Genomic DNA, 12,728 nt, shown 5'->3' on the forward strand with positions numbered 1-12,728 from the left:
TGTTGTGCGTGTTGCTTTGACCACAGCATCTGCAGTGCACTTTGTGTTTACCTTGTGTGTTACAGTCGCCTGCTCTAGCTCCTTTAAACTACAGCAGGTGCATGTTTGATCTGCACAAACTTTCCTAGTAAGATATCCCACCTGTTCCTGAAACTTGTTTAGTAAACCATCTCTTATCCACTTCCAACACATAAATATCTTCTTTAAATAAGGAGACCGATACTGTACACAGTACCTCACATATTGCCTCACTATCGCCTTATCTAACTTAAGCATAACCACCTTTCTTTTGTATTTATCTCCCTTCACAATAGATGATAATATCGTTATCTTTCCTAATTACCTGCTCACCCTGTATACTAGTCTTTTGTAAAGGTTTGAGAAGAGATATAGTAGTGATACTTAAAGATGATATTAGTACAAAGATTTATTCAGTATTTTGGCTTTAGATATTGTAGCAATTTTGTTTATTACAATAGTAATACTTATTGTGTTTTGTCATTTATAAGATGCTTTAAAGTATCAATGGGCAATGTGATTAATTACTTAACATCTTCATACTTTCTCAGGGCTCAAACTGATAGCTACACAGAGTACGTCTCAAGATGCATCTTGTCTTCCAGCACTTAAAATTTCTGATATTCAGCAAACATTTCCTTTAACAGCTGTCCAAATGGATTGTGTAGGTGAGATTGTTAACCTGCATGGGGTTATCATAGTTAAGTGCAGTTTAAATGTATTGATACTTAGAATGGCTGTGAGAAGTTTCTTGTGTACCTTCAGTTCCCCTTACAAAGAATTAGTTTAAGAATAATTAGGAAGAGACATGAAATGATGACTTTAACAGTGCTGTCCATGTCCTGTGAATGAACAAAACAATGAGCGATCGCTTTGTTTACTACTTGTCAGATCTGCCGGGATAGGTGAATTTTTTGTTCACATCTTGTTCAGTTAACAATGGTGCTAAAAGTGTCTTCCTGGCATAAAATTTTCATCTTTGGATTATTATTAACAGTTTAACTACTTACTGGAAGACATAAATATACCAGCTACACAAGAGCACCATCAGTGAGCATGTAGATCTTTCTTTATAATTTGTCTGGAGAAGTACTTTGTAAATTAAATCAGACTTATATTTTGCAAATAAATGGTTATAATCGAATCTCAAATGCCTTACGATGAGGAAATAAATTACTGTTATGAACCATCAAATGTCAGAGTTTATAAAGTACCAGTTGCACTTCACAGACTGATCTGATAATTTGTATCAGTTCTGCTTAGAAAGAAACCATCATCTTTATTTCAGCAAAGATAACCAAGAGTCATTCTACCATAAGACTGTCAGACATAGGAGCAGAATTGGGCCATTCAGCCCATTGAATCTACTCCACAATTCCATCACAGCTGATCCCAGATCCCCCTCAACGTACACCTGCCTTCTCACCATATCCTTTGATGCCCCGACCGATCAAGAAACAATCAACTTCCACCTTAACTATGCCCACGGACGTGGCCTCTACCACAGACTAGCAGAGTATTCCACAGATTTACTATACCTTTGTTCTAAAGGATCGCCCCTCAATTCTGAAGCTGTGTCCTCTAGTTCTGGATACCCCCACATAGGAAACATCCTCTCCACATCCACCCTATCTATTCCTTTCAACTTCCTGTAGGTTTCAATGAGATCCACCCCCACATTCTTCTAAATTCCAGTGAGTACAGGCCAAAGCTGCTAAACGTTCCTCATGTTAACCCCTTCAATCTCAGAGTCATCCTCCTGAACCCTCTCCAATGAGAACACATCCTTTCTAGATATGGGGCCCAAAGCTGTAGATAGTACTCCAAGTGCAGCCTGACTAGTGTCTTATAAAAACTCAACATTATCTCCTTGCTTTTACAGTGGCATGCAAAAGTTTGGACACCCCTGGTCAAAATTTCTGTTACTGTGAATAGCTAAGCGAGTAAAAGATGACCTGATTTCCAAAAGACATAAGGTTAAAGATGACACATTTCTTTAATATTTTAAGCAAGATTACTTTTCCATTTCCATCTTTTACAACTTCAAAATAACAAAAAAGGAAAAGGGCCCGAAGCAAAAGTTTGGGTACCCTGCATGATCAGTACTTAGTAACACCCCCTTTGGCAAGTATCACAGCTTGTAAACGCTTTCTGTAGCTAGCAAAGAGTCTTTCAATTCTTGTTTGGGGGATTTTCGCCCATTCTTCCTTGCAAAAGGCTTCTAGTTCTGTGAGATTTTTGGGCAGTCTTGCATGCACTGCTCTTTTGAGGTCTATCCACAAATTTTTGATGATGTTTAGGTCAGGGGACTGTGAGGGCCATGGCAAAACTTACAGCTTGCGCCTCTTGAGGTAGTCCATTGTGGATTTTGAGGTGTGTTTAGGATCATTATCCTGTTGTACAACCGTTTGTAGAAGCCATCCTTTTTTCATTTTCAGCTGTTTTACAGACAGTGTGATGTTTGCTTCCAGAATTTGCTGGTATTTAATTGAATTCATTCTTCCCTCTACCAGTGAAATGTTCCCTGTGTCATTGGCTGCAACACAAGCCCAAAGCATGATCGATCCACCACCGTGCTTAACAGTTGGAGAGGTGTTCTTTTCATGCAATTCTGCACCCTTTTTTCTCCAAACATACCTTTGCTCATTGCGGCCAAAAAGTTCTATTTTAGCTTCATCAGTCCACAGGACTTGTTTCCAAAATGCATCAGGCTTGTTTAGATGTTCCTTTGCAAACTTCTGACACTGTATTTTGTGGTGAGGCTGCAGGAAAGGTTTTCTTCTAATGACTCTTCCATGAAGGTCATATTTGTGCAGGTGTCACTGTACAGTAGAACTGCACCACCACTCTAGAGTCTGCTAAATCTTCCTGAAGGTCTTTTGCAGTCAAATGGGGGTTTTGTTTTGCCTTTCTAGCAATCCTACGAGCAGTTCACTTGGAAAGTTTTCTTGATCTTCCAGACCTCAACTTGACCTCCACCATTCCTTTTAACTGCCATTTCCTAATTACGTTACAAACTGAGGAAATGGCTACCTAAAACACTTTGCTATCTTCTAGCCTTCTCTTACTTTGTGGGCATCATTTATTTTAATTTTCCAGTGCTAAGCAGCTGCTTAGAGGAGCCCATGGCTGCTGATTGTTGGGACAAGGTTTGAGGAGTCAGGTATTTATAAAGAATACATACACGACGCTGAAAGAACTCAGCAGGCCAGGCAGCATCCGTGAGAAAAGAGTAGCCAACATTTCGGGCCGAGACCCTTCATCAGGAATGGGGGGGGGGGGGGGGGGAAGAGAGGGCTGAAGCCCAGTAATAGAGATAGGGGAGGGGGTAAGGCCTAGAGGTGCCAGGTGGAAAACCAATCAGAGGAAAGATAAAGGGGGGAGGGGGAGGGGATAAGCATGAACGACCTGTAGAGATAAAGAAGCAGAAAGTTGAAAGGGGAGAGAGGCAGAGAGGGACCTGGGATAGGGGAAGGGGGAGGGGGAGGGAATTACCAGAAATTGGAGAATTCAATGTTCATACCACCAGGCTGGCAGCTACTCAGACGGTAGATGAGGTGTTGCTCCTCCAACCTGAGTTTGGCCTCATCATGGCAGTAAAGGAGGCCATGTATGGACATATCTAGATGGGAATGAGAGGCAGAGTTGAAGTGGGTGGCAACCGGGAGGTCCTGTCTATTGTGACAGACGGAGCGTAGGGGCTCGACGAAGCGGTTCCCCAATCTGCGTCGGGTCTCGCCGATGTAGAGGAGGCCACACCGGGAGCACTGGATGCAATAGACTACTCCAGCAGACTCGCAGGTGAAGTGTTGCCTCACCTGGAAGGACTGTCTGGGGCCCGGAATGATGGTAAGGGGGGAGGTGTAGGGACAGGTGTAGCATTTGCGCTTGCAGGGATAAGTGCCAGGTGGGAGTTCTGTGGGGAGGGACGTGTGGACCAGGCAGTCATGGAGGGAACGATCCCTGTGAAAAGCTGAGAGGGGTAGGGAGGGAAAGATGTGCTTGGTGGTGGGTTGCAGAGGATAATGTGTTGGATCCGGAGGCTGGTGGGATGGTAGGTGAGGACAAGGGGAACCCGGTCCCTGTTGTGACGGGAGGATGGGTTAATGGCTGAAGTGCGGGAAGTGGAGGAGATGCGGGTGAGGGCATCTTTGATGATGCCAGAAGGGAAACCACGATCCTGAAAGAAAGAGGACATTTGAGAAGTCCTGGAACGGAAAGCCTCATCCTGGGAGCAGATGCAGCACAGACAGAGGAACTGGGAATAGGGAATGGCATTTTTGCATTGGGCAGGGTGGGAAGAGGTATAGTCAAGATAGTTATGGGAGTCAGTGGGTTTGTAGAAGATGTCAGTGGATAGTCTGTCTCCAGAGATGGAGACCGAGAGATCGAGAAAGGGGGGAGAAGTGTCCGAGATGGACCAAGTGAATTTAAGGGCTGGGTGAAAGTTAGAAGCAAAATAGATGAAATTGATGAGCTCAGCATGGGTGCAGGAAACAGCACCAATGTAGTCGTCAATGTAGCGGAGGAAAAGTTGGGGAGTGGTGCCAGTATAGATTTGGAGCATAGACTGTTCCACATAACCCACAAAGAGGCAGGCATAGCTGGGGCCCATGCGAGTGCCCATGGCTACGCCCTTGATCTGGAGAAAGTGGGAAGAACCAAAGGAGAAGTTATTGAGAGTTAGAACAAGCTCCGCCAACCGGAGGAGTGTGGTGGTGCTGGGGAACTGGTGGGGTCTGTTATCCAAAAAGTAGTGGAGGGCTTTGAGGCCTTCTTGATGGGGGATGGAGGTGTATAAGGATTGAACATCCATGGTATGAATGAAGATATTTATAAAGCTTTGAAATTTGCATCACCTTGCCTTTCCTAACAATGGCTGTGAACAAGCCATAGCCTTAACTAGCTAATTAAGATTTGAGACCTCGGTGAAAGTTATCTGAGAGCTCAAATCTCTCGGGATGCCCAAACTTTTGCATGGTGCTCCCTTCCTTTATTTCACTCTAAAATTGTACAGAACAAAAATAATACACTAATCTTGCTTAAAATGTTGAAAAGTATGTCTCGGCTTTAACTTTATGATTTTTGGAGATTACTCACTTAACTATTCACAGTAACAGAAATATTGACCGGGGGTACCCAAGCTTTTTCATGCCACTGTATATCCTATTCCCCTTGAAATAAATGCCAGCATTGCATTTCCCTTCTTTACCACAGACTCAACCTGTAAATGAACCTCTTGGGATTCTTGCACAAGGACTCCTAAATTCCTCTGTACCTCTGATGTTTGAACCTTCTCCTGATGAAGGGTCTTGGCCCGAAACGTTGACAGTGCTTCTTCCTATTGATGTTGCCTGGCCTGCTGCATTCCACCAGCATTTTGTGTGTGTTGCTCCCCATTTAGATAATAGTCTGCACTATTGTTCCTTTTACCAAAATGCAGTATCATTCATTTCCCAACACTATTCCATCTGCCACATTTTTGCCTATTCTTCCAATTTGTCTTAAGTCCTGCTGCAATCGCACTGATTCCTCAGCACCACCAACCCCTCTACCTTTCTTCACATCATCAGCCAGCTTTGCCACAAAATTTGTAAACATACTCCAACAGATTGAGTAAATAGCTGAATTTGGAAATAGAGGAACAAGAGAAGGGTTTAACTATTATGAGATTAGTCTGAGTCTGTTTAGATTTGTAGTAAAATGAGATATGGGCATTCATAGTAAACTACTGACCACATTAAATTTACCTTTTGAAACTTTGTGATGTTGATTTTATTCTGCTCTCTTTCCATTTAGGTGGAGAGGTACCCATTCAGTATTGTCATCAGCCAACCAATGGCATTGTTTACTTTAGGGCTTTCACTAGCCTTAATACTTTGCCTGAAGAGCTGAAGCCATTTGTACCACTGTTCTGCAATGTGATTACAAGGTAAGTTAGTGAAGTTGTAGATGCTCAGGTTAGCTCTTAAAATTGTAATGAAAAGAAAATCTTGCATTTACTCAGTGTCTGTCAAACAAAATCGGAAGTATTTTGCCTGATTACATCAATGAATTAATGAGAAATTAAATTATTAAAAAATACTTGAATACTTACGACTTGAAACCTTGAAAAATGAAAGATAACAAAGTATACTAAGTCATTACTGAAGAACAACCTGTGTCTCAGAAAACTATATTTGTGTACTGTCAAATGGTTAAATATTTCAAAAATTTTACAAAAGCTACTTCTGTCTACTTTAAGCCTGTTTATTTGTGCCAGTTTTGATTTCTCAGCTCTTCGATGTGATTGTCTTAAGTGTTTATTCGATCTGCTTAATTGTTTGACCCGAGTGATTTCCTCTTGATGTCAGGGAAGGTGAAATCCATATAGTGGAGATTGGGGCATCTTCTTGGGCAATGTTCCTTGAGGCCTGTGGTGTGATTTAACTGTTGATAAAATCTGGGTTGTGATTGCAAGAACTTAACATTGATTTAGAAAAAAATTACACAAATCTTTTTAATTTAGAGACTGACATTTTACTTAATTTTTATTTATTTAGGATGGGCTGTGGGAACTTAAATTATAGAGAGCAGGCACAGCAGATTGAGTTGAAGACTGGAGGGATGTCTGCCTCGCCTAAGATTCTCCAAGATAATGAAAACTTGGATATGTATGAACAGGTACAACGCATTGTATCTAAACTAGAAATATAAAGTGGAATTAGCTATATTTGGTATGACATTTATTCACACTAGGAAGGCAAACATTCTGAAATTTAAAGTAAACAAACAAAACTTTACATCAGTGTCAAACCTGCAAAATTAGTGGTTGAGGGCTTTCCATTTGAAAAAGGTAAGGCTATTTTTTTAATATTAACTATCTAAGTGCCGATGGAAGGTGCTAATCTGAAAAAGAACATTGTGTTAAGGTGGCAATTGTAATGTTCATGCTCGTAAATATTTTGCAAGGGCATAGTTGTAACATTAAGATTCAGAGAGACATATTGCAAGGGCAGGCCTATTAGCTCTCCTTTCCAGGGTATCAGAGATGTTGTTCTTCTTCCAAGAACGGTGTTTCTCTTCTTCCACCATCGAAGCTGCCCTCACCCACATCTCCTCCATTTCTCGAACATTGGCGCTCATCCAATCTTCTTGCTGCCTAACAGTGAATAGAGTTCCTCCTGTCCTTACATACCATCCCATGAGCAACTTCCACCATCTCCAAAGGGATCCTACCACCAAATGTATCTTTATCTCCCCCCCCACCCCGCTTTCTGCAGGGATTGCTCCCTCAATGATGCATTTTCAATTCTCCCTTCCCACTAATCTCCCTCCCTGCACTTATTTCTGAAAGCAGCCAACATTCTACACCTTCCTATTCACTACCTCCCTCACGTCCATTGAGGGCCCCAGACAGTCCTTCCAGGTGAGGCAAGTCTGCTGTGGTCATCTATTTTGTCTGTTGCTCCTGATGTGGCTTCCTACTTTGGTGAGACCTGTTATAAATTGGGGGACTGCTTCTTTGAGCCCCTCCACTCCATCTATCAAAAGTGGAACTTCCTGCTGGCAAAATGTTTTAATTCCAATTCCCATTCCCACTTCAACGTATCAATCGGGTTGGAGGAGCAACATCTTATAATCCGTTTGGATTGCCTCCAACCTGATGGCATGAATATCGATTTCTCCTTCCAGTTAAAAAAAATTCCCTCCCCCTGCCCTTCTCTTCTAGTCCCCACTTAGGTCTCTTATCTCTTCTCACTTGCCTATCATCTCCCCCTGGGTTGCCTCCCCTTTCCTTTTTTCCTTTGGTCCACTATTGGCTCTTCTCAGATTACTTCCTCTCTAGCCCTTTTCCCATTCCCGCCTGCCTGGCTTCACCTATCACCTAGCTATCGTCCTTCCCCTTGCCCCTCTTTTTTATTCTGGCAACTTTGCCCTTCTTTTCCAGTCCTGAAGAAGTGTCTGAGCCCAAAGCGCCGACTGTTTATACATTTCCATAGACATCTGACTTGCTGAGTTCCTCCACCATGTTGTGTGCATTGCTTTGGATTTCCAGCATCAGCAGGCTTTCCCGTGTTTATGTCATGCTAATCAAGGTGCCTTCCTGAGCTCATCCAATTTTCCTGTCTTTGCACATATTCCTCTAAGCCTTTCTTCTTCATGTACCTGTCTAAATGTTTTTAAACATAATTGTAAATGCCTGTCCAGTTGCTTCTGATAGCTCATACCATAGTATGATCTTTATTATGAGGACTTGTTTGAGCATCAATAAATATCTATTGGGAAGAGTTTTAATATTACCTGCTAAATAAAATCAAATAGAAAGTAAATAGCTTGTGGCCAGTTGAAGAGCAATAGCAAAGAAATGATTAGAGGGGAGATTTTGGACAAAGAAGCATTCTGTATTAGGGTTATGGGGAAAAGACAGGTAGGTAGAGATGAATCCATGGCCAGATCAGTAATGATCTTATTGAATGGCAGAGCAGGCTCGATAGGCCAGATGGCCTACCTCTGCTCCTATTTCTTAACGTAATGCCCTGGATCATATTTTTACTGTTATCCTGTATGTATTTAATTTTGGCAGTTCTGTAAGAGTAGCTTGTTTACAGCTTGTTCCATTTTCAGCTTGTTTGGGTTATTGTTCAAGATAAGAAATGAGGAAAAATGTGTGCCATCCAATTATGATGGTCAAGTTTAGGGGAAGTTTCTCTGGTGAGGGACACTTAAGGTTGGACTTGGGGTTTTGTTCGTGAGGAGATGAAGAGGGAAGACATGGGAAGGAAAAGGTCGTAGGATTTGGCCTGGAGTGAGACCGTGATTCGACGCAAACCGGGGTGAGATCGATTCAGGATTAGTGACTTGGAGAAACTGTGAGCTCCAGCTTGTGCACATTGAAGAGATTTGGCACGCCAACAAATACACAAACTCATAATAGAGTATAGCCGCTGTCTTGCCTTTATAACTACGTCGATATGTTGAGACCAGGTTAGATCCTCAGAGACCTTGACACCCAGGAACTTGAAACTGCTCACTCTCTCCATTTTTGATCCTTCTATGAGGATTGGTATGTGTTCCTTTGTCTCACCCTTCCTGAAGTCCACAATCAGCTCTTTGATCTTACTGACGTTCAGTGCCAAGTTGTTGCTGTGGCACCACTCTACTAGTTCGTATGTCACACTCCTGTATGCCCTCTCATCACCACCTGAGATTCTACCAACAATGGTTGTATCGTCAGCAAATTTATAGCTGGTATTTGAGCTGTGCCTTGCCACGTAGTCATGTGTAGATAGAGAGTAGAACAGTAGCCTTAGCACACACCTTGAGGTGCGCCTTCTGATGTATCCTCATACTTTATGCATCCGACCATTTAAAAAAAGCTTTCCCATTGCTTTTTATTGTCAAATGTTTTTGGTACTATTCTCATTTCCATATTCTTTTCTTTTGCTTTAACGGTTATTACTCTTGTGTATCTTGTGTAAATAATGTTCAGCATATGTTTAAACATTCCTGTTCTCTGTACATTAGGGTGTGTTGTTTACATCTCTGTGTCTGGACAGAAACCTGCCTGACATGATGCAGCTTTGGACAGACATTTTTAATAGGTGAGGACTAGTTCATAATTGTTCTAAAACGTGTGGGAACTTTGTTTTTCTGCTATGATTAATTCATCTTGTCATCTTCAAATATGTCAATGGAAGCTCGTTGATCAGTATGGAGTAAGTTTAGTAGAAACATGGCCTTTTGCCAAATTATGTTCAGCATGATCTTTAAAATTAGGGGATAAAACTGGAAAAATAGTATTGAGATTTCAAGGCTAATACTGTTGGAGCGTTTTTGTGTTCTTACATGATTAAATCAGTACACTCAGAAGGTTTGCATGATGAGCAAAATGCATGTAAGGAATACTATTCTGCAGTAGACAATGCCTCTGTTCAATTAAACATTTTGATTCGTTTTGATTGTGCCTTTGCAATTGAATAAATCAGAAAGATTTTGAAACAGTTGTTCTGTAAATAATTAAGCATCAAGTAGTTCTGATGAAAACAAATGGCCTGAAACATTCATTTTGCTTTGTTGCCATATTGCTACCTGACCGTTTGATTATTTCCAGTCATTTTTGTGTTTATCTCGTATTTCTGCTATTCTGCTGTTTTTGTTTTTTGATCTTTGAACAGTACAATCAATAGCCTATCTCTTTTCCACTCCTGCAGTCCACATTTTGATGATGAGGAACATTTCAGAGTTTTAGTTATGATGACTGCACAGGAGCTGTCCAATGGGATTCCAGACACAGGACATCATTATGCAGCAGTTCGAGCTGGCAAGACACTAACCCCAGCAGGAAATCTGCAAGAAATATTTAATGGATTAAGTCAGGTAGAATTTGATCATTGTTCTCCTTTTTTCCCTCCTTCATTCCCTACTTCATAGTATTTTTATATGGAAAGAAAAAGAGTTTGTCATTATCCCTAAAGAATGGGGAAATAACTTAAATCTGGCATTTGTTATTTGATTAAAAAAAAACACATAGATGCTTTCAGAATAAGGTTTTTTGATTTTGTGGCAGCAGTACAATGCAATACATAAAAATGGTGAGAAAAAAACTGAATTACAGAAAGTATATGTTCAATAGTTAAATAAGTGGTGCAAAAATAGAAATAAAAGAGTAGCGAGTTAGTGTTCATGGGTTCATTGTCCATTCAGAAATCGGATGGCAGAGGGGAAGCAACTGTTCCTGAATCTTTGAGTGTGTGCTTCCAAGCTTCTGTACCCCCTTCCTGATGGCAACAATGAGAAGAGGGCATGTCCTGGGTGATGGTGGGGGGATCTTTAATGATGGATGCCACCTTCTTGAGGCATCGCTCCTTGAAGATGTCCTGGACACTACAGAGGCTTGTGCTCATGAAGGAGATGAAGTTTCACGTCTCTGCAGTTTATTTCAGTCTTGTGCATTGCCCTCCCCCCCAATACCAAACAGTGATGTAGCCAGTTAGAATGCTCTCCACAGTACATCTGTAGAAAGTTTCAAGTGTTTTTGGAGTCGTACCAAATCTTCTCAAACTCCTTATGAAATATAGCTGCATTTGTGCCGCCTTTGTAGCTGCATCGATATATTGGCTCCAGATTAAATATTTAGGGACATTGACACCCAGAAATTTCATTTGCTCACTCTTTCCATTTCTGATCCCTCTATGATCTCTCGTCTTACCCTTTCAGAAGTTCACAGTCAGTTCTTTGGTCTTACTGACATTGAGTACAAGGTTGTTGCTGTGACACCACTCAATTATCTGATATATCTCAGTCCAGTACGCCCTCTCGTCACTGTCTGAAATTCTGCCAGTGATGGTTAGTGTCATCATATTGTGATATGATAGTGTCAGCAAATTTAAAGTTGGCATTTGAGCTGTGCCTAGTCTCACAGTTATGGGTGTAGAGAGAAAGGAGCATTGGCCAAGCACACAACCCTGAGGGGCACCAGTGTTGATTGTCAGCGAGGTGGAAATGTTGTTTCTGATTCACCTGAATTGTGGTCTACCAGTTCGGAAGTCAAGGATCCAGTTGCCGAGAGAGGTACAGAGGCACTGGTTTTGGAGCTTTTCCAAAAGAACTGTAGGAATGATTGTGTTAAATACCAAGCTATAGACAATAAACAGCATCCTGGCATAGATATTTGTATTGTATCCTTAGTTAGCCAAGCATAGAGTATAGGAATAAGGAGGTTATGCTAAAACATGCCTGTAGCTTGGCTACTGCATACAGTTCTGATCATTACATTCCAAAAAGATGTGATAGTAATCAAGAAGGTGCAAAACATAAAATGTTAAGAAGTAAAAACTTAAAGGTCTTTTTTAATGCACAGAGCACTTGCAGTAAGTTAGATAAGTTGAGAGCACAGGTATCTTGATATGATTATATTCTAAGTTCTGTTATGGAGATGTGGTTATAGGACTGGTCCATTATTCCAAAGATTAGGCCAAAAGGAAAAGTGGGTAGTATAGTGCTGGAAATAAAGGAATATATTGGAGGGCTTTGAGTTATGATGTGATACTGCATAGTAATGGTGGGTTGAAATCATGAATGGCAGAATAAAGAAGACACAGATGGGAACAGACTGCAGAGCGTAAATGAAAAAATATCTGGAGCATGTTTGAATGGAAGTGCAATTGTCTTGGGAGATTTGAATCTACATATTTCTTTAACCAAACTACAAGGGTATCGTAGAAGAACAACTTGTTGAGTTCATTAGGGATTGCTTCTTAGAGCAGTGTGTCAGAGAACCTATCATGAGAATAAATTTATTTATATGTGGTTATGAGTAATGAGGAAGGGTAAAAGGTTTTGTTGTTAAAGATCTCCTAGGATGATTGGTGATCACCACAGGATCAAAATTAGTGTCTTTACCTTAAATATGTGCAATTATAACGGTATGAATGTGAAGCTGTTTAATGTGAACTGGGAAAATAAGGAGGCAGGTCAGTAGGATGTAAACAGGTACTCAGATAGTTGGCTCATAATGCTGAGCAGAAATGTATCCCAACTGGGAAGATGGATTCCCTGAGAGAACAGTTAACCAAAGTCAAGAATAATATTAAATTGAAAAGAAGAGCGTACAGATTGTAAGGGTTAATGGTAGGTAGGCCAGAGGACTGGGAAGTTTTTGGGATCCAGTAGTGAAAGTAAAAAGCTCTCTTTTTTTTAAAAAAGCAAAACATTGATTTTGAGAGGAA

At 41.1% G+C, this 12,728-nt stretch overlaps 1 protein-coding gene across 1 annotated transcript in view; it reads left to right on the forward strand.

The window, feature by feature from the left end:
* pitrm1 (pitrilysin metallopeptidase 1) overlaps positions 1 to 12,728 on the forward strand; it is a 56,345-nt gene that overhangs the window by 33,105 nt on the left and 10,512 nt on the right. The window contains exons 15-19 of the mRNA XM_073054835.1: positions 570 to 686; positions 5,818 to 5,950; positions 6,561 to 6,681; positions 9,526 to 9,602; positions 10,212 to 10,377. Coding sequence (XP_072910936.1) covers positions 570 to 686; positions 5,818 to 5,950; positions 6,561 to 6,681; positions 9,526 to 9,602; positions 10,212 to 10,377 — 614 coding nt within the window. The remainder of the gene's footprint in view (positions 1 to 569; positions 687 to 5,817; positions 5,951 to 6,560; positions 6,682 to 9,525; positions 9,603 to 10,211; positions 10,378 to 12,728) is intronic.

This window comes from Hemitrygon akajei, chromosome 8 (assembly GCF_048418815.1).
Source record: "Hemitrygon akajei chromosome 8, sHemAka1.3, whole genome shotgun sequence".
Classification (NCBI taxonomy): Eukaryota; Metazoa; Chordata; class Chondrichthyes; order Myliobatiformes; family Dasyatidae; genus Hemitrygon; species Hemitrygon akajei.